This window comes from Ovis canadensis, chromosome 11, assembly GCF_042477335.2.
Source record: "Ovis canadensis isolate MfBH-ARS-UI-01 breed Bighorn chromosome 11, ARS-UI_OviCan_v2, whole genome shotgun sequence".
NCBI classification, from domain to species: domain Eukaryota; kingdom Metazoa; phylum Chordata; class Mammalia; order Artiodactyla; family Bovidae; genus Ovis; species Ovis canadensis.
In genome coordinates this window covers 54,368,811-54,394,302 of record NC_091255.1, presented here as the reverse complement: position 1 = coordinate 54,394,302, position 25,492 = coordinate 54,368,811, and the positions used below count along the sequence as shown (strand labels likewise).

General features: G+C 52.0%; 1 protein-coding gene across 21 annotated transcripts in view; it reads right to left on the bottom strand.

Moving 5' to 3' along the window:
• MAPT (microtubule associated protein tau) overlaps positions 1 to 25,492 on the bottom strand; it is a 119,841-nt gene that overhangs the window by 8,036 nt on the left and 86,313 nt on the right. For 2 of the 21 annotated variants that reach the window (XM_069541660.1, XM_069541662.1), the window contains 7 exons: positions 24,148 to 24,456; positions 21,269 to 21,324; positions 18,063 to 18,260; positions 16,921 to 17,053; positions 15,403 to 15,456; positions 12,999 to 13,264; positions 1,916 to 2,008 (listed from right to left, as the gene is read on the bottom strand). In XM_069541660.1, coding sequence (XP_069397761.1) covers positions 1,916 to 2,008; positions 12,999 to 13,264; positions 15,403 to 15,456; positions 16,921 to 17,053; positions 18,063 to 18,260; positions 21,269 to 21,324; positions 24,148 to 24,456 — 1,109 coding nt within the window. Of the gene's footprint in view, positions 1 to 1,915; positions 2,009 to 12,998; positions 13,265 to 15,402; positions 15,457 to 16,920; positions 17,054 to 18,062; positions 18,261 to 21,268; positions 21,325 to 24,147; positions 25,225 to 25,492 lie in introns of all 21 variants that reach the window. The other 19 variants (XM_069541669.1, XM_069541673.1, XM_069541661.1 and 16 more) reach the window with 14 other exon arrangements.

The following is a 25,492-nucleotide window of genomic DNA, read 5'->3' as shown; positions in this document are numbered from 1 at the left end:
GGCGGGGGAGCCACGACAGGGAGGGCTCAGGCGGTTGAGGCTGGGGAGGGAGGAAGCCAGGCTCCGGAGTGAAGCCGGGAGTCAATAAGGAGGCAGGGAGAACCGCGGGAAGGAGCAGGGCCTGCCTGCTGGGGAGTTACATCCAAGCTGAGGAGGGGCTCCCTGCCAGGCCAGGGGCCCACAGCCCCCCAAGCGCTTGAGGCTGACATTGCGCAGGGACTTATCACCCTCAGCCACCTTTCACCAGAAGAAGAGCTATGGCAGCTCCTACTGCAGCGGTCACGAGCCAACATCTTGTGGCTCTCTGCCGGGTCCCAGGCTAGTCCGCCGGCCCACAGAGTGCAGGACAGACGGGAGGTTCTCCTGGGGAAGTCCCTCGAGGTCTTAGGCACTGCCCTCCCAGCAGCTGGCATGTACCCCCTCCCCCAAGCTTCCGCTGGAAACTGCGGTCTGCTGACTGCGGCCGCTGGACCCCACGCCTCCAGCCCCAGCAGCACAACCTCCCATCAGCCGACCAGACACGAGTTAAACCGGAAAACACATGTCTTTCCTGCTCTGGCTGAAGCCCGCTTTCGGCAGGGAAGCCAGGAGTCAAAGCTAAAACAGCAGTGTCACCCAGAGCCCGTGGTCAGGCTGGCAGCGGGTGCAGGTGGGCCCCACCCCTTCTCTTGGCAGAAGACAAGGTGGCAGTGGGACAGGAGAGCAGGGACGGGGGGCACTGGGCAGGGGGGACACTGAGCAGACACTGGTGAGGGAAGCGTTAGTGAAGCACCATGCAGCAGCCTCGGGGTGAGTGCCCACCACTCCCGGGGCCACTCGCAGAGCCCGCCCCGGGTGCCCAGGGCGGGAGGCAGCAGCACATTGCAAGAATAAACCCTCAGGTCTGGATGTGGATGATGTATGGGTAGAGGCTGGGTACTTTCTGGACAAAGCACACCCCCCAGGGCTTCCACTGTCCTATAAACCACCCTCTCCCCAGCGCTGCCAGCTGGGGACCAGATGCCTGCTCTCACAAGCCATCCTTTTCCCGAGGGGTGGACGTCAAAGGGGCTTGAATCTCCTGCTCCCCAGAATGTTTCAACATTTGCCTACGGCCGACCAAGAGAGGCTGGCAGAGCAAGAGGGCTGTGGAGAAGGGGGGCCGAGCCTCAGGATGCCGAATCTGCACCTAGTTTGGTCACTTGGAAGATCCCGCCAGAGCTGATCAAGTGGGCAGGCAAGAATGAGGATGCCAGCCCCAAATCTCAGGGATGCATCCAGTGGGGACGCAGGGAGTCCCCAGGGACACCTGGAGGCAGCCAAATGTCAAAGGGCTCCAAGCAGCATTTCTGTCCCCCCTCAGCTGCGGGCCGCTCCCTGTACTTTTGTTGGGTTCTTTTGCATCTGGAGCTTCCGCCAGGGGTGGAACTGTTTTCAAACAAGAGCCAAGAGGCTTACGAATCAGCTCATCCCTCGCAGACCTGCAGAAGACAAACGGGAGCAGAACCTGGCGGCCTCTGCTTGTCCCGAGACAGGACTGTAAAGACCTTGGTGTGGCCCAGCTGTTCCCAGTGGAGCCCCTTAAAGTGAACCTACCCAGGTGATGGAGGAGGTGGTGTCAGAGCCCAGTCTCAGGTGCCACCACCTTCAGCTCTAACTCACATGGGCTGTGGGGCTCCCCGTGACCGGGCGCGACAATGGGGCTGGGAGGACCCCGCTTCCAGGAAAGGGTCAGAGGACCAGTCACTCAATCTGCCCATGCAACAGGGCACCCCTCCTGGACCTGTGGGTGAGGGGCGTCTGGGCTGCATTTACTTGGGGACCTGGTAGACTCTGCACCTGAGCATGGTTTATTCTATGCAATGTCTCGCAAGTACAAACACTCATGCCACTTCTCAAACCCGGAACCACAGCTGGAAAGTGTGACGGTACTCACACTGCCGCCTCCTGGCACGTGTTTGATATTATCCTTTGAGCCACACTTGGACTGGACGTTGCTAAGATCCAGCTTCTTATTAATTATCTGCACCTTTGACAGCCAGAAAAAAGGATGAGTGACACACCACACCCAGACGTGTCTGCCCGCACAAACACACTCGCTGCCTGGCTGCAGGCCTGGGGAGAGGAGGGTAGGCTGATTCACACCTCCCTGGGGAGCATTCCAGAACTGTGAGTGGTTGGAGATGGACCCCACCTTACAGCCCTGGGCTTACAAAACAGATCATCAGAAGTGGCTCTTCCCTTTCCAGGAGGATTGCAGTAGGGCGGCCTCCCCGGTCAGAGAGCACCTCGGAGGTGGGGGTCCACCAGGTTGAGATGGAGCAAATGCTCAGTTACATTATTAAATGAATAAATAAAAGGTCCTCACTGTGGCCTCACTCACACACCTACCAGACCCATCTGAACATGCACCAAGACCTTTACCTGGCTGTTCTCGAGTCTGTAGGCACTGCAATCTCCTGCAGGTATATTGTTAAAATCCCAGATCCCACTCCTGACCTTAGACTCTCGGGCTTCCGAAAAGCTCCCCTGGTGTTTCGTTCCTGTTCAAGAATCCCTGACTTCATGAGGAGGGCACGGGTAGATTTATGGAGAAGGTAAATCCAGACCCCTTCAGGGAAGGCCTGTGTCTCTTGGGAAGGCACGATGAGTGCCCGCCCTTCCATCCATCGGCTGGTCCTCGGCCATGAACCCCCAGGCGCTCAGAGGGAACAGGGCTCCCAGGCACCCTTCCCTAAGTTTCCCTGAGCAGGTGTGGGGATGGTAGAGACCATACTGTTTTTCTGCGAGGCTCCCTTTTTTCCAGGTCCCACGGAAAAAGTGTGAGGATATTAACATTAGGGGGGGGGGGCAGATTTTTATCCCATTGTCTGTGTACGAATACATAGAGGAGGCGAGCTGAACTCCACGATTTGTCTTCGAGAGCGTGGTGATCCATCATCACCAGGGGTCCCTCATCAGGAGGCTCAGTATTCGAAAACAGGAGGCCTTAGTTTTTATCGATCACAGGTATGAACAACTGCCAACTAAAGTTCCCAATGAAGTACCAGCACACCCTCTAAAATTCTGGAAAAGTGGCAGTTGCTGCTGGGGGGCCCACTAACCCTGAGGCCGGGGGTGGTCAGAGCCTGGGCCTGGCTTATCTCAGGAGAAGGGTTCCAAATCTGACCCTAGAGCCGGCCATCAGGGGTCCACAGGTCCTCAGCCAAAGGAGGAAATAAGGACGTGATAGCAAAAGTTATCCATCCTACCATTTTGATATTAAAATGACCTTTTCCTCCAGTAAGATTTTAAAAATGACTTTCCCTTCATTAAATTGTTAATTATTAAATTACATTGGTAATAGATAATATTTATTCTTAGTATCATTAACCTGACAAGCTAAATACAGTAATTTTCTCTTAGGCTCCATCCTTGTTTTTTCCCTTAATTTCATTGGTCTGGATTGAAAAACCTGGGAAATACATATCTAACCCACCTCTTTGTTTTCTTTTATGTTCCTTTAAAGTAAAAAGCTGTGTGTGTTTTTCATTAAGTAATAAAACTATGTTCTTGAAAAACAGGTTCAAGAAAAGTTTTCTGGCTACTCTAACACAACCACTACTGCATTTTCTTATACTCTTGAACTCCCATATATAAAAATAAAACTGCCACTGTAGACACATAAATATATGCCTATATATTTTATATCTGTCTTTACCAAGTATTTGCCATGTTCTACAGTCATCAGAAGCATTTTAAAAATGTCCTTTTCCCTTTTGTGTTATCTATGCTATCAGATATTTATATTGATTTCATGTTAAATAATACAAACAGCCTCACCATGGACCTTGTTCTACAAGGAGTTTTTCCCATTTTGCGGATTATTTGCATAGCACAAAGTCCCAGAAATACAATTTCTGGGCCAAAGTTATACATACTGTAAAAACCCCCCACACAATCCTCCAAATGGCTTTTTAAAGGGTCAGATTAATTTCTCCTGTGAGCACTGGTGAGACAGTTTCACTATATTGCCACTAGCATTGTGCAATTAAAAGAAATTGTTTTTATTTCCTTGATTAAAATAAATAGATTGTATTGTTGGCTTATTCTGCATTTTCTTTATTATTAAAATTGTTCCTTTGTCCTTTTTTGTTAGTAGTTGTATTTATTTTTCTAGCATACAAATGCTGATATTTTAATACACTTCCTTGTAACATTTCTTCCTCTGTAACTTCTCTGGGTTTTTTTTTTTTTTTTTTGGGTCGTGTCACGGGGCACCTGGGATCTTAGCTCTCCACCCAGGGATCAAACCCGGGCCCCCTGCACTGGATGCGTAGAGTCGCAACCACTGAACCACCAGGCAAGTTCAGCTTCTCTGGTTTTTAAGTGTAAAAACCATCCCTCATCTAGAGGCTGGATGAATACCTAATTCCATGTCACCCTTTTCGCCTGCCACCTTACTGATGAAGAGGCCATTTAAAACCCAGAGAAGTTCAGTGACTTTCTCTAACCAGCGACAGAATCCACACAGGAATCTAGAGCTGGGTGTTTCTGCGGCCACGGATACCTATGTAACAACAGTTTGCCTGAGTTGTCCTCAAGCCTGTTGTCTCATAAGCTAAATAGAAACAAGACTCTCTAGGTGAACGGTGATGTCTCTCCTCCCAGCAAGGAGACAGTAGGCGGCACCTCAGCTTGAGCTGAGATTAGGAGGTGGAACAGGTTTTCTCACCTGCTTCAAAGGGAGTTGCTGTCACCGTCTGCATAATGTCTTTGAATCGTTTTGTCCCACCCTCAAATTTCAAGGAGTCCCACATGCACTCCTGCTTTGGGGATCACTTTTTATTCATAACTTTCCACCAAATAAGTTCCAGAAGCAGACTTGCCTACTTTCACAAGAGAACTGGAGCAGTTTAGAATTAGAAAGCACATACACACACGCACAAAATAATAAAACAAGAAAATTGAAGACAGTTAAGAGAAGGGGAGGTCATCAGGACTGACAATTATAAGGCTGATCATTACATTTGGCTCTGTGGAGAAGGAAATGGCAACTCACTCCAGTATTCTTGCCTAGGAAATCCCAAGGACAGAGGAGCCTGACGGGCTACAATACGTGGGGTCACAAAAGAGTCAACAAACTTAGCAACTAAACAACATTTAGCTCTGAGCTTCCGGGAAGTCAAAGCAAAAAGGGAAATGTGATGCGTTACATAACTCTAATCTGACAAAGAACACTGACCAGTTTTTCAAGGAGAATAGCCTTGTTTTCTGTACTAATCCTTACAAGAAAGTCATCAAATGACTCAAGAGACATAAAGCAATAACACAATGTGCAACAGACACAGAAATGTTTTCTCCAGGCTTCTTCTTGTTCCCACAAAAAAGGCAACAAACTTTTGTGGGATTTGGCAAGAGACATAAGGATATTTAGCAGCAGGCCTGAATTACTGTTAGTCCTCAAATTAAGCCAACACCCTTTACAGAATGGTAGATTTACAGAAAGGAAAAATAAAGAGGGCAATGGTTGTCATTATGAAATTGGAATCCTGAAACTTAAGTTCTCAACTATAGTAAATGTGTGATATTGAGCCTCAGCTCCAGGCAGACACTGCAAATAGCCAAAGGGAAAAGCAATGTCTTGGAAGCTCCAAATTTTGATCTAGGAGACCACTAGTCAAGGGACAAATTCCTGTGGTCAGGGTTTGACCCTGGAGGAGAGGTTGGGGTGGCATAAGGCCGGGAGCAGGTCCATTTGGGTTTACTCCATTTCCTGGAGAACCTGAAATGGTTCCTAACCCACATCAGATCTTGTTCTGGTTCTGTTTGGGCTCAGATTTCTCAAGGTGCTCCAGATGGCCCAGCCCTCCCTCCACCCTCAGCAGCTCCCAGGCTGCCCAAGTGTCCTTGGGCCGCCCCTGGAGGGGCCTCTCTCCAGCACTGTCTTGTGCTGGGCCCGGCTTGGCTTCACTAGGGTCAACAGGCCCAGTGCTGAGGACTGGGGGCTGGGATGTTCTGGAGGGAATCTAACCTGGGGTGAGCCCTGGACGCCCACAGCAAGCCTTCTCTTCAAGTCCAAAGTGGTCAGCCTGAGAACTGACACTGGAGATCAAATATTAGGGGAGTCATTTCCATAGACAGGGGAGCCTGGCGGGCTGCAGTCCAGAAGGTCACCAAGAGTGCGGCACGACTGCGCACACAGAGCACCCCTTTGCAACTGTTTATACTGCTCCTTTAAACAGCGACTGACCCAAGAATCTTTAAAATGATGGAACTTATACAAGATCTTTTTTCATAAACACAGATGCTGTGGACGGGGAGAGATGTCCAGAGGGTCTCAAGGCTGCCTCCCAGGAGGGGCCGCGCCTGGTTCTGCACAGCCTGACACCTCCGGTCAGGTCAAGTTCAGTTGAGTCCCCGGGCCTGATCCAGGACAAGCAAACTATCCCAGGTACAGACTCACTTTATTTACTCTGCATAGATGTTCTACACTCGTACTTTTAAAAAGGAGACTTGAAACTTCCTCAACAAATGTAACAAATTTTTAAAACACTTCAGGGCTCCAGAGCCAGACACTTACAGCGTGCTATTGCCATCTTGTGGCCATCTGGAACATCGCAGCTCAAAGCCTGTCCAAGCCCTGCAGCTCTGGTGAGTTTCAGGCCTGCCTGGGGGCCCTTTGCATCCAAGTTCCTAGCTTGCACATTCTGAGGAAGTGACTTCAGCTCCATCTGCTCAAAGCCAACCAGACCACCTCCCATGCTCCGGGCAGGACTCTGCAAGTCCCTTTTCACCTTGGAAACCACAAGCATCCCCTGAGTTCTCCTTACCTGGCCGCCTCAGCCCTGATGAACTCCTTCTCTCTCACTCTGGGAGGTACCTGGGACCTCTGCTCTCCACTGACCCCCTAGAGAGGCTGCTGAGGTTGGTGCTGCCCTAACCTCGGCTGGGTCCACCCTCACCCTCTTATTCAATATCCTCTCCGCGACTGACTGTGAAGCCTGAGGCTCTGCCGGTGGGTGCCCTCCACTCTCCATCCTATGCTGTCTGGACACAAGAGACCCAGCAGGGACCTCCCTCTATCAGCTGTTAACTCTCCAAAGCTCACATGTAAACAAACAAAGCTCCACCCTAACCCACACCCCTTAGCCACCCTAGCTGGTGCCAGTTGTAGCTTTATTTTGCTTTCGTTCTCAGGACTCCAGGTGCAGTTTCCCCGGAGTCTTCCTCAGTCTGTGTCCCCAGCAGTATATGGCTGGGGGGGAGGAGGGGGGCGGTGGCGGTTCGGGTGGGTATAAGAACTGTCCTTTTAAAGATTTGATGATGGTCCTAAACAAGGATCTGTCCTGTCTTCTCTGCTTTGTTGGTGATAATTGTGTGCAACACTCCACAACACAGGTGACCCTCAGTGTGGGGAACCCTCAATGGTGCAGCAGGCTCCTCCCTCCTGCATAAGCTTCCCTAGCCAACCTCTCCTTTTGCCCCCTGCTTAATCAGCTCAGTGTCTCTCTCCTGCCTGGGCCTTGGGGTAGGAACTCGGCACAGGGCCTGGCACTCAGAGGTGCCCCAGAAATGCTGGACGAAGAAAGGGAAGAAGGAAGGAATCAGTTTTTGATGTTATTGTATGCTCCATTTTCTAACTTTATTTCTGTCGTCTCTTTGTGTATTGTTTCCTTGCTTGTATTCTTTTTTCCCCACCAATAAGAGCATAATTCATATGCTGCAGTCAATTAAAAAAAATTAAAGCATTTAGAATGATGAATTCCTTCTAAGTATAATTTGGGGGCATTGCCACATAATTTATGGCATTTGTAACCAAGACACTTGGAAAAGGCATTTTTATTTCTAAACTGAATGAGCAGTGACAAAGGAAAATTTGATTTTTGAGCATTTGTGGTCATGTTAACAACATGCATACAATGAAGTTTGTGTATCACACTGAGGTTAGAAATGAGAAGCAATTTCTGCTTCTATTTATATGTATTTTTCTTTATGGACTAAATATTGACACATCTGAACTCTTAACAACAGATAAACACTTTTCCTTACGGTTTGATTCCTTGTCTTTGTTAATTTTTCCTTTTCAAAGAACTATCTCCTTTTATTGTTTTTATTTTACTAATAAAAACATAGATATTTTACTAATATCTACTGTGACACTTCCAGTCACAACTGTATTTCTAGCCAGGTTTTTTTTTTTTTTTTAATTTTTTTTGATTACACTGCATGGCATTTGAGATCTTAGTTCCCAGACCAGTGGAAGCACAAAGTCTTAACACTGGACCGCCAGGGAAGTCCCTCCATTTTTTTTTTCTAATTAGAAATGATTTCACTATAAAAAATTAAGGAAGAAAGGTAAAAATAGAAAACAAGAATCAGTCACAATTTCTCTGAGCCACTATTAGCGTTTTGTCATATTTGTCTTCTATACATGGCTTTTATACAGGTGGTAGATATAACCTACAAAATTTATACAATTTTGTTTTTAACTTACTTATGGTATTTGCAAAGATAATTATTAATGACTGCAAATATTATATAGTATGGCATCACTATTATTTCTAATTTAGACTTTTGAGTTATTTTGTTTTGCAATTATTAATAAAGCACAATCTGCATTCTTGTGCATGAAGCTTTTTCTGAATTTAGAGCCTTCTTTCTTTCCCTGATTTTGAGTATACAGCATTTACTGTACATCAAGTGTGAAGCCAGAGGGACACAAAGATCTCAAGGTGACCTTCAATCTAGTCCAGAGGAAGGGGATATGAGATCCTTCAACAAGACCCATTGATTTAGCAGAATTAAACTGTGAAAACTATGAATAATCCTTTATTATATCCAAAAGGACTGCAGGGATTCGCACCCTCATCAGGATAGAAGGATGTTAATTTCGTATTGCTTACACCTGCAGTGGGTCCTTTTTGTTTTTTAGGTGTTTTAAATGCTGGTTCTGTGTGTCTGAACTCCCCCCTCCACGATCCCCCTAGGAACAGCACTGAGACAGACTCTGGGGCGGGGGTGGGGGGTGCAGGACCTAGGGCCTGACCTGGGCTGGGTCTGAGTCGTCTGAGGAGCCAGGTGCTTGGAATCTGAAAATAGCGGCAGGGGCGGGACCAGAAGAGGGAAAAAAGAAAAAGAAAATTAGTCCCAGATCCAGGGCTCGTGGGAGGCTCCAGCACTCAGCGTTGGGACCAGAGGTCAGTAAGAATTCAGGGACACGAGGTTTCAGCCTGGACTGCTGAACCCCTGGGAACGCCTGGGGTGGCCCCCTCAAGACTTTCAAGGTTCATGGTAAGGCTCTGACACTAGGATTTTTTAAAAACAAGATCTGTTTTCTTTTTAAATTTAATTTTACGTTGCACTGGGTCTTGGTTGCTTCAAACTGTGTGTGTGTGTGGGGCTACTCTTCCTCGTGGTGCACAGGCTCTGGGCACACGGGCTTAGTTGCTCCCTAGCTTGTGGGATCTTCCCAGACCAGGGATCAGTACCCATGTCCCCTGCATTGGCAGGTAGACTCTTATCCACTGTACCACCAGGGAAGTCCAGGCATTAGGATTTTTAAAAGAATTCCTCCCCCTCCCTACCCCAGATGATTCTCCTCTGCAGTCACAGGAGAACTGCTGCTCCTTCCTCCCCTTCCCACTTCTGGTGGATCCAGCTGGTTAGGTTAAAGTGGCCAAGTGATTACTTGAATTTTCCTTTAAAAGTAATTTTGTTCTGGACTCTTCATGTTCACTGTGGCAAATCATGAAATCAGAGAAGAATATGAAGAAGAAAACAGACATTTTACATTTTTTTTCCAACCAACAAGTTAGACTGATGGGCGGTTTTCAGTCTCTGCAGGTTTATAAACCGGTCCTGCGCCTCCTTCTTCAGCGTCAGTGTCACCTACTGGGGAAGTTGGGTTATTCTTCAGACGCTTGAAGTGTTGTCCCTTTTACTGTATATGCTGGGCCGAATGAGAGGCCACAGGGACTCAGAGATCTCACAAGGACCTCCAGTTCAGTCATTTTTTTTCTTTTAATTTTGGCTGATCTCGATCTTCGCTGTGGCACGCAGGCCTCTCCTGTTGCCGTGAGCGGGCTTCCTGTGTTTCAGGGCACAGGCTCCAGGGTGCACTGGCTCAGTAGTTGAGGCACACGGGCTTAGCTGCCCCGCAACATGTGGGATCTAAGTCCCCCGACCAGTGATCCTCTGCATTGGAAAGTGAAGTCGCTCAGTCATGTCCGACTCTGCAAGTCCATGGACTATAGCCTGCCAGGCTCCTCTGTCCATGGAATTGTCCAGGCAAGGATACTGGAATGGGTTGCCATTTCCTTCTCCAGGGGATCTTCCCGACCCAGGGATCGAACCTGGGTCTCCCACACTGCAGGCAGACTCTTTACCATCTGAGCCACCAGGGAAGCTCTTGGAAGGTAGATTCTTAACCACTGGACCACCAGCGAAGTCGCCAGTTGAGTCATCTCAAGAGGTCTTCTGCATGGATCGATCTCAGGGACCTTTTTTCCCCTTTTGTTTTCTTATCTATTTTTTTGTTTCTGTTTTCCTGGAGATTAATCTGTTGATCTTTGTTGTTATGGCTCAGGTTTTCTTTGTTTCACACAGTTTTCTAAGTTTTGCATGGAATTTACGAGGACGCTGTTACTCCCCTCTCGGCCACTTCCCCACATCTGCTTCCCCAATAAACCCCGAGAAAAGTCATTTTTCTCCTTTAACCGTCAAGTCTGTAGCTGTGGACAAGCATCTGCAACCATGTGGTACAGCCATAACCTGGGGCAGCCTCTCCCTTTCCATCCTAAGCATTGAGTCACTGGCCCTCAGGCCACTGGACTCCTCTCCCTAACCGACTGGGCCCGGGCAGCTCGGGTGCGAGGGGTGGGTTCTTCCCTGCTCAGCCCTGTCACTGCTGCTTCAGCAGGGTTTCGAGAACGGGGCCAAATGCTGCCCAGACCCTCCGGGCTGACCTCTGACGGGGTGCAGCCCGGGCTGGGGGAGCCGCTGTGTGACAGAGCCCCGCGGGCAGGGAGACGCTGCCCATCACAGCCTCCTCTGGCCGCGAGCGCGCTGGTCACAGCCCCACGGTCTTCTCAGCGGTGCAGAGCTGGCCGTGTCGGGTTTTGTTTTTCAGTTTTCAAAACAGAGCGAACACTCTGTGCCATGAAAACAGGCCACACGTGGGACAGCCACAGCGCCGGGGGAGGGGTGCGAATGCCAGTGGGAAACATCCCAGCCCCTTGGAAACCCTCTCCTTGGGGGTCCCTCTGGCCCAGAAGCCTCACCAGGGGTCAGCTTCAAGCCAGTTGCGCCAGAGGCCCCTCCATAAGGAGATAGGCAATGTGTCTTTAAGTAGCACAGCAAACACTGCAGGGAGGTCAACACTGCTCAGGCCCAGTCTTGTGGCCCAAAGACCCCAAGAGGCACCCAGACTTCCCTGCTGGGAAGGACCCTTTGGGCCCCAAGGATGGGAAAGGGCAGCAGGAGGCCCTGAAATTCCACGGGGAGCAGAGGGCAGGGTTTCAGGCAAAGGCCACTGGACATGGACCAAAGGCCTCTGAGACCCCTCCCTCCACCCAGGCCCCAGTCAAGAGCAATTAATAAAATCAGGAGTGCAGAGGCTGGGCTGGGGGGAGCTCTGGACTGAAGGGACACATTGGCCCTTGCCCACCAGGAGGCGCTCTGCTCCCGAAACAGTCCAGCTGAGAAGGCTCAACACAAGAGGGGGGGGTGGGGGGGCTGGGGGTGGGGGGTGGGGGGGGTTGGGGTGGGGGGTGGGGGGGGTTGGGGTGGGGGGTGGGGGGGTTGGGGTGGGGGGTGGGGTGGGGGTTGGGGGGGATGGGGGGTGGGTGTCCCTGTCCTCTGCTCCCCACCACACCCTGTTCTCCCTGCTCCATCCCCCTCCCCAGTGCTGGGGGGCAAGGAGCGCTGTCACGGTCTGAATTGTGTTCCCCGAGTCCACAGGCTGCAGTCCTAACTCCCAGTACCTCCCAAAGGGACTGTGTTTGGAATAGGGTCTCTAAAGAGGTCATTAATTAAAATGAGCTCACTGGGGTGGGCCCTAAGCCAAAAGGACTGGTGTCCTTATAGGAGGCGGGACTGGGACATAGTGACACCCAGAGAGGGACCAGTGAGGACACGAGGGGAAACCAGTCCCTGCAGGCACATGAGACAGGCCTCAGAGGAGACCAGCACCTTGACCTTGGACTTCTGGGCTCTATGAGGAATTACATCTCTGTTGTAAAAGCCACCCAAGTTCGTGTTAGCTTTTTTTTTTTTCTTGGAGGCACCTAAGTTCCCCAACCAGGGATCAAACCCATGCCCTCTGCAGCAGAAATGTGGAGTCTTAACCACTGGACCACCAGACAAGCCCCCAGTTGGTGGCATTTTGTATGTCAACCCTAGGAAACTGACACAATGGGGGAGGGGGTCAAAGAGAGGAGGAGGGGTCCAGGCTGTGCCCACATCCCTCCACCCAGGCTCTTGGAAGCTCATTCTCTCCACCTTTGGGAGACCCAAAAATGACGTGAGCACCCATTTGTCCCTGGAAGAATCAGTTGTTCAAAATGGTATCACGAATTTCCCCAGAATTGGGACTTAAACACATATTCAACCAATGCCAGAGACACCCACCTGTACACTGGTTGTCTCATGGTCTCAACCACAGGGCAGCTGGGGAACCCCCTGCAGGCACCCACTTTGAGAACCCGCAAGTCGCGGGGCTAGCACGCTGTCACCTCTGATCGATCCCATCAGCACCGAGGGGGGCACCGGTGCCGCCTCCCCCCTGAGCTGGCACTGGCAGCCTGCTGGTGGCCCCAGCACAGAACTGAGCCCTAACCCGCCGTCCTTCCTTAAAGAGGCAGGGGAGGGACCTATGCTTTGGGGCCGGGGCGGGACCCAGGCTGGTGACGGGAGCAGAGGGGCTCCCCCGCCTTCGCCCCGGGTGTACATTACCGCCCTCCCACCTCGCCCACCCCCGCCACCCCCGCTCCGGCACCCGGGGCAGACGCACGCCCAGCCGGTCTCGCACACGCCCTTACCTTGCCGCCTCCTGGCTGGTGCTTCAGGTTTTCCGTGGAGCCGATTTTGGACTTGACGTTCTTCAGGTCTGGCATGGGCCCGGGGACGGCCTGCAGGCGGCTCTTGGCTGCAGACGGCGATTTGGGGGGAGTGCGGACCACCGCCACCTTCTTGGGCTCCCGCGTGGGCGGGGTCGGCAGGGAGGGGGTGCGGGAGCGGCTGCCCGGAGTGCCTGGGGAGCCGGGGCTGCTGTAGCCGCTGCGGTCCCCGGATTTCCCAGATTCACCTGGAAAGGAAGGCGGGCGTGAGGCCAGGGCCCAGGTGGGCGGGAGTCAGAAAAAGGGTCTCTGTCCTGCGGTCCGTTCCCAGAGTCAGGGCTGGACCAGGCCGGTAGGAACAAGGTCGGAAGTTCAGTCAATCCGGCGGGAGGCTGCCCTTGCCTCCATTTCTAGAGAAATGTCCCCTCTTCCCAGCCCATTGCTTTGGGACAAAAATATTCTGCTTCCCAGGGAAGCAACAGAGTGGTCGCCAAGGACCACTCAGGACTACTTCCCAGAAGGGAGCAACTCTGCCCAGTGTCCCTGGGGTCAGGAGCGGCTCCAGCCAGCTGAGTGATCTCAGACAAGTCACTTTCCTTCTCTGAGCTCAGAGGAAATAAATATAACGCCCGACTGACTGAGGCTGGGCAGGGATACCCTGGCCTTTGCCCTGAATAAGGGTAATGCGATGGCGGGCCAGGGTCTCATCTGGATCCACTGGACTCTTTATTTTTTAAATTTATTTTTAGTCGGAGGGTAGCTGCTTTACAGTGGTGTGTTGGTTTCTGCTGAAGGGCAGCGTGAATTAGCTATAAGCACAGGAAAAAACAAAATACGCATATCCCCGCCCCACATCCCTCCCCTCCCGGTCATCCCAGAGCACTGGGCTGAGCTCCCGGTGCTAGAGCGGCTCCCCATTAGCTAGCTGTTTTACACATGGTTCCACTGGACTCTAACCACAGGGTGAATTTTGAGCTGTTCATCAAGGTCAAGGCCCCTTCCCCGCTAGACCCCTATCCAACCTCCCAACTCCTCTCTGGTACCTGGGTTCCAGAATGGTATGCCTGCATCGTGTCCATCAGTCCCTGGCTTTCCAAACAAGCCATGCAGCTTCACAGCCGCCCTGCCCTCGCCAAGAACGCCCTCAGCGAAAAGGCGCTGCCCGGCAAATAGCAGTGAGCCTTTCCGGACACAGGGCAGAGGCCACGCCCTCCAGGAAGGTTGCGGAAGCCGCCCCTCTCCCAGCTGACCAGCCCTGGGCGCCTAACACGTGTCTCTTCAACCCCCCGTCACACTTCCTGGTTGGCTATTCTGTCTGCCTCTTGGATTCGTGTTTCACCAACTGTGGCCCAGGCACTCCTGCGTCGGTATCTCGAGAGCCGCCACCATGGCGGTGGCGGGGGCGGTGGGAGGAGGCGGGACCTGTAAGATACAGATGCCGGCCCCTGTCTAGGCCGGATAGGATAGAATCTCTAGGGGCAGGGCCTGCAACACTGGTGCTTCCCTTGCCTCCCAGGGATTCTAAAGCAGACTCCTGATTCTTGATTCTTGAGCAGATTCTTGAGTCTGAGAGCCACTCTGCTGGAGGCTGTGCCCAAGTGGCGGCCTCACTCCCCTCCATTTCTGAGGGGGGCCGATGCCCCCCACCACCCAGGAACCATGTGTACCAAACGGGGACCTGCTGGGCCCCAAGCAGGAGAAAGGGCAGCTCCCTGCGGGAAGCAGTGTCTTCTCTTGTCAAAGAGAGGATGAGCAAGCACAAGGTTCTTGGTTGAATCTCCATGTCTGTTGGAAATTCCTCAAGGAGTCAAGCTCTGCAGCAACAGGACAAGTAAACCCTCCAGGCTCAGAGGCCCCCCGCCCTCTGCCCCCTGGCACACAAGCTGCCTGGTAGACCCCGGGGTGGTTTCCCACCCTTTCTGCGCCACTGAACTACAGATTGACCTCAGGAAAGTCCCTCGACCTCCCTCCTTAAGCCTGTGTACTCATCTGGAGAACGGTGCCAGCAGCCGGAGCCCACAGGACAGGGTCCCAACCACTCACCAATGTGACCTCCTCCTAACCTGGTTAGGGCGGGTCCTGACTCCAGCACCCGCATCAGCTTGAGGCACCTGTTCCCCTGGCCCCACCCAGAGCCCCCGGCAGACGCCAAGAACACGCAGGATTAGGATCAGGATTGCCCATTGGACAGACACATCTGCACAAACCGCGCGAGAAGAAGAGCAGGAATTCTACCTGTTCCAACTTCAGGGCCAATGTGGAAAGCCTACGTTTCAAAAGCAGGTCCTCCCGGCTCTAACCCCGCCCCCTCCCCACACACAGCCAATCAACAAGCTGCACGTGCAAAAGGCATGACCCCAGCTGGTCGAGGCAGGCTCAGAATTACCTCTCTCAGATTTTGCCCCTGCAGGGGGTGGTTTTTTCTGCACTTGCACGGTCGCTTAAAAAGAAAAGTCCACAGAAGCCTCATTATCATCAAGCTTGAAAAGGCCTCAATGAGAGTTGTCTATGCAACGGGTGGGGGGAGGCGGGAATGGGGTCAGGGAGCAGGAAACAAGGTCAACTTGGGGGTGGGGGGCTGTCCTCTCCAGGGCCGTTAAGATCCAGAGAAAAACACAGGTTCTTGCTTCCAGTTATGACTCCAGTTGCATGAATCAACTGGCATAATGTCAAGTGAGGAAACGCAGGATCAAAAATCATATATGAAATCCAGTCAGGAGTCTGTGAGTTCCCCCTGTATCATATGCACTCTATATATGAGGAAAAACCCGGGCTTCCCTGGAGGTCCAGTGGTGAAGATCCTCCTGGCCAATGCAGGGGACACGGGCTTGACCCCTGGTCCAGAAAGATCCCACATGCTGCTGAGCAAATAAGCCTGTGCTCTGCAACGAGAAGCCACTGCAAGGAGAAGCCCATTCACCACAACTGAGTAGCCTCCACTTGCTGCAAGTGGAGAAAGTCCGAGCGCAGCAAGGAAGACCCAGTGTAGCAAAGACATAAATAAATAGTAATTAAAAACATAAATAAACCCTATGGGAGAAAGTCAACCAATGGGCCTTAGTGAGCGGGTATCCATGCAGGCCCCACCCTACGGCAACCTCGCTAAACACCACGGCCAAGATATGCAGGAGACCAGGACTCTGGGCAGCCACCCCTGGGGCCAAGGAGCAGCAGAAACCCTGGAGTGCTGGCCCAGGCCTCACACATAGCCCGTCTAAGATCCACAGGCCCCCTGAGTGCTGCCCTGGATCAGACACCCTGAGTCATGCACAGTCTAAACCCAGTTGCCTGGGACAGTCAGTCATCAGGGCAGTGGGAAGGGCGGACTCAGCCTGGCTGTCCCCACTGGAAGCAAAATGGCTCAAATGAAGCCTTGGCTGGTACTCAGAACCCAGTGGGTTTTACTCATAGGAGCCCAGGAGATGGGCCCAGACTTGTGAGTACTCAGCTAAGACCCCATTAGGTTCTGTCAGAAGGTCCCTAACATCCCAGCAAGTTAGCAGGGGCTGCCCCCTATGTGAGGTCACCCATAGTGTCCCACCCCTCACTGGGGGCTGAAATCACCTCCCCCGGGGGGGGGGGCGGGGGGCAGGCAGGGTGTCGCGGGATTCGAGAAGCTCAGAGAAGCCCCTTCTCCATCAGTTATTAGTTATTAGTATTTTCCTCATGCTTAAAAGTCTGGTTAGACTCAGTCATGCAAACTCTCAGAGCCTTGATTTCTTCATGGTAAAAAGTGGGGATTCAATATCTAGCTCAGAAAATTAAAAGAATTAGAAAATGAACACTTGATGCTTCCTGAACCACAGGTGTCAGTTGGCTACCAGAGGTTAACCATCAGGGCCTCCATGGCGAGCTCTCCCCATCCCCACCCGCCAACTAGGATTCCAAAGAAAGCTCTTCTCACCAGTGCCTGGCGAGGTCTTCGGGGTGGGAGTGGTTTTTGCTGGAATCCGGGTGGCGTTGGCCTGGCCTTTCTGGCCCGGAGGGGCCGCTCCCCGGGGTGTGGCGATCTTCGTTCCAGGCTTACCATCCGCCCCCTGTAAACCAATGCACAGTAGAGTGTTTTTTTTTTTTACAACTGGGAAAGGTTTCTGCCACCTGGCATCAATGCCAGCTCCACTCTACCAGCTTGACTCAGAATGAGGCTATGATTGGGGTGATGCTCTGCCAGCCAAATACAAGTGCCCCTCACCATGACAAAGATACACAAATCCACTGCCCCTCCTAAACTCCTGAGTACCATTTCCTCCTGGGCAAACTGCATGAGTTATCTGCACAAGTGGAGCCAATGTATTTCATAAAAAGTCAACAGAGCTCATAGCAACGATCGAGGTCAACATCCGCCACCATCGGCAGGCAGGACGTCTGAAGACTTCCTACACCATTCTCTGGCTGTCTTAGGGGGGTTTATCTGCCTGGTGGTGGTTGGTTTCAGAGGCATGTGGAGACACAGTTTGTTGAACCTGACCAAGAGTGCTAAGAGAGCTAGTCCCCTCCTTCCATTCTCTCTCAAACAGGTCTCAGGTAACACCTCAGGTGTGCTAAGAGCCCTTGGCGGGTGAACAGCAGCATCAATTAGCAGATGGGCCAAAGGTGGAGCACAGGCACACAAGCGTGGTCAGCTGACTGGGGGCAGTGACCTTGACACATAACACAAACTCAAAAGAGAATGACATGAACCGGGGACCATGAGATGGTTCCGGAGGGAGTGAGCTACTGGGACAGGTATGGGTGCAAGGGCTGCTGTCCAACCCAAATGAGGGCAACCCGGGAGCATCCCCGAGTTACTAAAGCCGGGAACAGACCAAGGAAACCCACAGTGATTTTCAAACCAGGGTCTCCTCCCGTGCCTTAGGGGATGAAGGGGAGTTGAAAAGCAGAGTCCTGCGCCTCCTTTACCCTGTTTTAACCAGAGAATTTTAACTGTTCTACATGGTGCTTCTAGGTGAGCGCTTATCTAAAGAAAGGTCTTTGCGACTAGAAAAGCATACTTTTGAAAACTACAGCAGAGCGGCCTGATTCTTTCCAAAGGTGGGTTCCTCTTACCTTGACTTTCATCTCCTTTGCTCCAGAACTGCCAGTTCGGGGTGTGACAGAAGAGACGTGTTTAGGAGAGGAAGATGGCTCTGGGCACACGGCAGGGCTGGAGGGTTTGATCAAAGGGTCTGAGCTACCAGGAGTGGGGCGTTTGGGGCTAAGGCAAGGCCTATTTTTCAGGGTTTTAGCGGAAGAAGGTGTGGATGGCTTAAACATAAACATAAAATCAAAATAAAAGTCAGCACATAGGAGAAAGGTACAGACTGAAAAAGGACACTAACTAAAAACAAATAAGGCAGATAATGGTTTAAAGGCATGATCTCCAAACCAGGTGGATCATTTACCCTTAACAGTCCTTATCAGGAAGACCAGAAAGTCATTCATCAGCTAATGCGTATACTACGATGCTAGCATATGATGTACATTATGAAACTTACATATGGCAGAGCTGGTGAAAATGATAGGTGTGTTGGTATGTTCTTTCTCCAGCCCACTGGATCTGTTTCAGCTCCGCACTTTGGAGACCACTGGTTAAAAGGTGGCTCGCACCCAGAGAGTCAATGGAGAGCGCCAAAAGTATATGATTCTTAGGATGTTTCTCAAGAAAACATCTCCAGTGTGTCATGGGTCAGAAGTGCCCTTGGTTCTGCTCCATTCCAGGTGGGGGGCTCATGTTGGCCCCCTAAACCGCTCTCCCTCTTCCACTACACTGATAGAATCGTCCTTGCCAGCATCAGGACTGCACCTGATTAGGCAGGTCTTGAAGATTCTGTCTGATACCACTTAGAACACACACACACACACACACACTTTCTGATTAAAGTCTCAAAACTAAACTGTCTGGTATTTCTCCGCCCCCCAATATTTTTAAAACTAAGTTTTCTTGGAGTGTAGCTGCTTCGCAGTGTTGTTAGTTTCTACTGTAGAGTGCAGTGAATCAGGTGTATGTCTACATATATCCCCTCTTTTTTGGATTTCCTTCCCATTTAGGTCGCCACAGAGCACTGAGTAGAGATCCCTGAGCCACACAGTGAAACGGTTAGTTGATCAGTCGTGTCCGACCCTTTGCGACCCCATGGACTGTAGACTTCCGGGCTCCTCTGTCCATGGAATTCTCCAGGCAAGAATACTGGAGTGGGTTGCCATTTCCTTCTCTAGGGGATCTTCCTGACCCAGGGATCAAAACTGGATCTCCTGCATCGCAGGCAAATTCTTTACCATCCGAGCCACCAGGGAAGCTATTCAGTAGGGTTCTCATTAGTTATTTTAAACATAGTATCAATACTGTATATATGTCTATCCCAATCTCCCAGAGTCTGGTAAATCTTAATCAGGCCAGTGGTTACTCTTGAGTACGATCTACCTAATGAAGTAGCCTGGGCGGTGCAGGTGGCCAATGGGAGGGTGTCTGTGAGCTGGATGACCTCACAGAGATGAGAGTGTGAAGGAGGGTGGACGGCACCTGTGGTTTGTCTGGACCACCTCTGGGGACCTTGGACTGGGATGCATGGCCCTGGTGGAGGAGGCTGGTCTGGGAGCGGGAAGGGCCACGTCTTCAGGAATAAAACCAAGAGGCCAAGTCCAGAGGTGTTCCAAAGGGGGAGTCAAAGCTACAGAGGAGAGTCCTGACTAGAAACTTCTTCGTTACTGAGATTCACCACTAAGGTGGCTGAGGCTCTCTGTGCAGCCAGCCTCGGGAAGGAGTGCAAGAGGGACGGAGCAGGGGTGTGAGCGGAGAGATGCGGGCTGAGGCCCTGGGGCTGCTAGCAAAAAAAAGCTGAGGGTGGGTACCAGCAAGCCAAGCCCTCCTTCCGCAGCTTCACAAGGTCCCTTTCCGCCGGCACTGCTCCCTACCTGGCCAAGTGGCCTAGGTTCGTGACAGATCTGACCTCTTGCTGCGAGGCTGTGAGCAACTCCAGGGCAGGGACAGCTTAAGAATGGATGAATGAACAGAGGACAGGATTCCCCTGAACGGGCATCCCGATTGGCAAGCAGTTATTGCAACTCCCTCCCACCCCAAGTCCCTGCAGTAAGTACCCTCAGCTGCCCCACTGGGGTCCTGTGATGGCGAACCCTGACTTCCTCCAGGGCAAACACTTTGGGCAGCCACCCTCAACACACAAGACCAAACCCTAGGGCTTAATTCTGCATCTGGGAACTCCATCAGTCCTCTAGGACTGATGAACACCCAGGCATTTCAGGCAGCATAGATAGGGAGCCTCTTGGATGCCTATAAGAAAAAAAGGTCTTCATCTGGGGCCCCAGCGAGGTTTTCCTGGAAAGCCACCACTGTGCAGCTAGGAGAGCGTTCTTCAAGCCACCTCGTCATGGAGCAGAGTGCACTAGGGCTGGCGGGGAGCACGAGGAGGACCATGCAGTCCTGGGTGCAGTTTGGGTGGTGAGCAGGCTGCTCGGTTTTCTGGTCCTTGGTGGGGGAAGATCTTAAGACTGGCTGGCAGGATTTCAGGACAGCCTCTAGGGCACCACAGCCCACGTGTCCATTCAGCATGTAGGGTGTGTATCAGGCTTCCCTGCTCTGGCCTGCCTCAGCCCTACTCCGAGCTTGGCAGATTTGCTCAGAACTCCCAAATGTGATTTTTCTCTTCCTCTCCCCTCACCCTCCTTTACCTCCACTGATACTACTCCTCAGAATGTCTCTTCTCACCCCTATTCACCAACCCCCCCCTTCATCTCTCCTTCTCGGCCTGCCTCACAGGTCCTCTCCTCTAGGGTTTTTCCAGAACCCTCCACTTTAGGTTGGATATCTCATTTTTGCTCAACAGTCCCTCAGCCCCCTAAATAAATGGTATTTTCAAGATAGATCTTAAATATACTCTCTGTGTGTATACAGATATATCTTTGCTGCGCCTAGACCTATAGCAGGAAGCAGAAAATTCAAAATTCACTGCAGAAAATTCAAGCATAGTTTCATTTATCGTGAACGTCTTAATTCAAACAATGCTGGTACAACTCTAATTAGGAGCATTCATTCATTCATTCATTAACCTGCTCACTGCCCTTCCCTGGCAGAAGTATCCAAGGATAAATGCTGGCATTTTAAACGTTTGTATGGAAACACAAAGCACTGTGAATGACAGGTGTACCTCGGGAACCAACGATTCCCACGTGTCATATACAGAGATCAATTCAGATACAAAGAATGGCTTCTTGATGAACTTGATGGCGCCAGAGATGCCATGGTTTTCTCAGCTTACCTTGGCTTTTTTGTCATCGGGTCCAGTCCCATCTTTGCCTTTACTGACCATGCGAGCTGATAAAATACAAAATGAGAATGCATGTTACACCCATTAGCACAGTGCATGAGAGCCCAAGGAAGGGAAAGTGGTTTCTCAGAAACTGTGCAATATGTCTTGTTCAGTTGGGCCAGTGGAAACCCGGCTGATTTCTTTCCCCGTGAATCTGTTAGGTGTCTCATTGTTAGTATCAACACAGCACACTGGGGTCGTTGCTTGCAACACCCTGACAAGAGGGGGCAGCAGGCTGGCCGGGGACATGCATAGGCGACACAGAGGGAACTGTTATGGGTACACGTTGGTACAGGGGTGGTCAGGGAAGGTAGACGGTGCAGGACCACCTCTCACAGGCTCTGCTGGGGTCAGCCTCCCCTGACCGGCCAACCCTGCTCCAAGGAGGGGCATTTGGAAGCCCCAGAGCTATGTACAGGGCGGGTCAGCCAGGCTCTGGCCCCTGCAGGACCCCTTGTTCATATTGTCATCCAAGGGCCAGGGGGAGTGGGCCGCTTTCCCAGAACCTGCCCCACACTCATGGGGGCTTGGGTGACCAGTCCTAGATGGCTCTCTGACAAGTCCAACCCATCCCTGAAGGGCCGTCTCACCACTTACATACTCTCCCAAGGGGGACTAATGCTTGCCCTTTCCCCAAATTTGCAACAAACTAGCTGCCATCAAATATCCTATAGATCGGCAGTCCCCAGACTCTTTATTTCATTGAAGATGATTTTTCCATGGACTGGGGGTGGGGAGGGGATGGTTTCAGGATGATTCAAGTACATTACATTTATTGTACACTTTAAATCTAATGCTACCACTGATCTGGCAGGAGGTATTGATCTGTAGCCTAGAGGTTGGAGACCCCTGCCATAGATAATCTCTGGATTTTAGGACCAAACCACTGAGATTTTGTGTTTGGAAAGCCACACCCCTTGGTGAAACCAATCCGCTTGTCTTCCAGCGTAACTTCGAACTCACTCTTTCCTGCTATTGGCATGCATTATTGGAAACTGATCACAGGTTCTCATCCGTGGCTTCAATATCGTATTTCCTCTGCCCCGACGACAGTGGAAGCATCTCACTGGTTCCTGGAGACCAGATTTCTAGAGTGACCAGCACTGATGATCTAGCCCAGAGATTTTCAAACTTTGTTATGCAGCAGAACCAGTGGGAGACATTCTTGAAATACAGAATCCCGGGTTCACTCTGAGACAGTAGCCTAAGGTGGGGCCCAGGAACTTGCATTTTAGTAAGAGCCCCGGTGGACCTGATTCACATCCTTTGCCCCGATGACCATCATCATCTATGTCACAGCAAAAGCATCTGCTAGATCTGCATTTCCCAGATTGGGGAAGTGGCTACTATGTATCCTTCTCAGAGGGTCAGAATGTACATTACAATATTAAAGGCTCTGACAAGTTCCCCACAGCAAACTCCATTTAATGTTGTTTCACCTTCCCCTCCCCACCCAGACTAGACGATGGAACTCTTTTTTTTCCCCTGGACACATCTATCAATATGCCGTGGATCAGCATTCAATATAAAACAACTTTTCAGGAAACACTGTTGTCATCTATCAAGTCACAGTTACGTGTCCCATATTAGTTTGGAGTTTAGGATATTTTAAAGTAGGGTTCTTTTTCGGTCTTAAATTTAAAAACACAGGTTCCTTCATCTATAACATTTCAAAGTTTTCGTGACAACATTTAACAGATGTCTGCAATTAACAGTTTAAGTAGCATCAATTTCTGGGCCCCGCGAATAATTCTAATATGCTACAGGATCTAAACATATGAATACGGCTGATATGTGGCCACGAGGCCTCCTCCGTCCTCCCCCCGACAGGACACAGAGACCCTCACCCTTGGGAACCTCCCCTCCCATCTCTTCAGCTCCTGAAAGGCTGCTGTGGTCACACTTCCCAGGGCTCGAGACGGGGATGGGGCTGAGATCCCTCCCTGTGATCCCATCAGTGGGACTGCCCCAGCTCTGCCAAGGGAAGAAGAGGGGGTTCCTTCCATGAGGAGATTTTGTTTCTGCTCACTGTCTCTTCTGCCACAAGGCAGACAAAATAGGGTGGAGTGCTTGTTGGGCCAAAGGCTCAGCATGGGCTCTGGGTCACCTCCAAAGGGGGTGTGTGTGTGTGTGTGTGTGTGTGTGTGTGGCCTGCTGCATGTGAGGTGCTATCCATGGACACAGTTGCAGAGGACAGACGTATGTCCTCTGAGTCTCTGGGCTAGGAGGGCACACCTCAGGACCTCCTGGAAGGCGCTTGCGGGGTAGACGGAAGTGCCTTTCAAAGCAGACCTACTTGGGTCTGGCCCCATCACCTACTACTCAATGACTTTCAGCAAGATACTTCACCGCTCGCAGCCTCAGTTTTCTCATCTGCACATCGGGCTAATTATGCCCACTTGTTGGGAGGGTCGGGAGGGTCAGGAGGGTCCTAGACAACCAATTTGAGACACATAACGAGCCCTCCGAAGTGGGAGCAGCCGCTATGCTCTTTGTGGAGTGCAGCCCACCAGCCTCCACTGGGCTGAAGAGCCTTGCAGAGAAATCAAGGGGCCAGAGGAGTGAATGGGGCAGAAAGCAGTGGGTGGGGGTCTTGGTGACATGCGCTACGGCGGGCAAGCGTGAGAGGAGCACGAGCTACCAGTGCCCGAGGGACAGGAGGTGGCCAGGAGGGTGAGCAAAGGCCCCAGGGGCTGGTTGGTGGCTGTCCGCGGGGGGCCTCAGAAGCGGCAGGGGCCAAGGAGGAGCCGGAAGCTGAGTGGCAGCGCCTGCAGCCTGGGTGGCACACGAGGTCGCCAGGCGGGAGCGAAGGAGCTCAAGACACAGACCTTTGAGTTGAGGCACCCGGCTGACGGGCTTCCCTGGCAGACCAGCTGCAGGCTGCTTTCCAGAAGGTTCTGGAAGATCAGTCTTTTTTGCGTCCTCGCCCTCAGAGGGGCTCCGGGGCTCTTGCTCCTCTCCAGGGGCCCCGGGAAGTGCAGTCCCTTCCAAATCGACCTCCGAGGGGGGTCCCTGCTCCTTCTGCAGGTTGGCTGTGATTTCCACGTGGAATGTGAACTCGGGGGACCCGTTGCGCCCTTCTCCTGGGGGCCCCTCGCAGGGCCCGTCGGGCTCTGGGACCCGGGTCTCTGCAGACGCTTTAGAGAGGAAATCGACAGGAAGCGGGATGGCACCCCCAGCTGGGGACCCTGGGGTTCCAGGAGCTTCTCCAGAAACTGCCTGCGGGGAGATCTGGGAGAGCGGGGAGTCCTGGGGCGAGGACTCATCAATGTCCCGGTCTTCATCCACCTCCTTACCTCCCTGCCTCTCTTTGCTCTGTGCCCCCTTCAGAGGCAGCCCCTCCTGGGGCAGGCCTCCCCAAAGCTGGCACTCTGGCGGCTCGGAGCCATGGCGGCTGCCCTCTGCAACCTTAGGTTCTGTTCCTGAAGACTGGCATGTGGCCTCTCTGGAGCCCGCGAGCAGAATGGGGGCCCCAAGCATGTCATATGCGTGCTGGCGGGTCAGCCCTGAGGTCCCCGGCTCCACAGCCTCACCTCCATGGTGGCCCAGCTCCCCTAGGAAGCTCTCCTGGACAACCTTGGAACTCCCAGGCTCTGTCTGCTGATGTCCAGGGGAGGGGGGCTTCAGAAAGGCCAGGCCCTCCTCAGCCCGCTGCCCTGGTTTTAGTTCCCACTCCCAGTGGGGTTCCTGAGGGCCTCCTGGTGGAGGAGGCGCTTGGCAGATGGGGTGATGCTGGGAAGGGCGAGAGGTCTCCAGGACGGGAGCTTCGGGCTCTTTCTCCCCAAGAGGCAGTTCGGAGACCCCAGAAGCTTCTTGGCCATGTGCAAGCTGGACCTGAGAGCTAAGCCCATGGGCCAGAGGCCTCTCAGATGCTTCCCTCTGCTGACCCGGAACTCTCCTCTCCTCTGGGTTTGAAGAGGCAGCAGCAGTAAAAGGTTAGCAAGAGCAAGTTAAGTGTTTTAAGAGAGGGACATACATTTGAAAGAAAAAAAAGATGTTTAAACAGCATCTCAAGCCCACCTAATGAAGGAAAAGGAGCCCACCCTCTGAGCTCACCCGTGTTACTTTTCTTTGCTCAGAATGAAACGGCTCTTGGTCAATCTGCCAACAATTAGCTGGGTCACCGTGGGTGAGCACCTCCTGTCTTTGAGCCTCAGTTTTCTTATCTGTAAA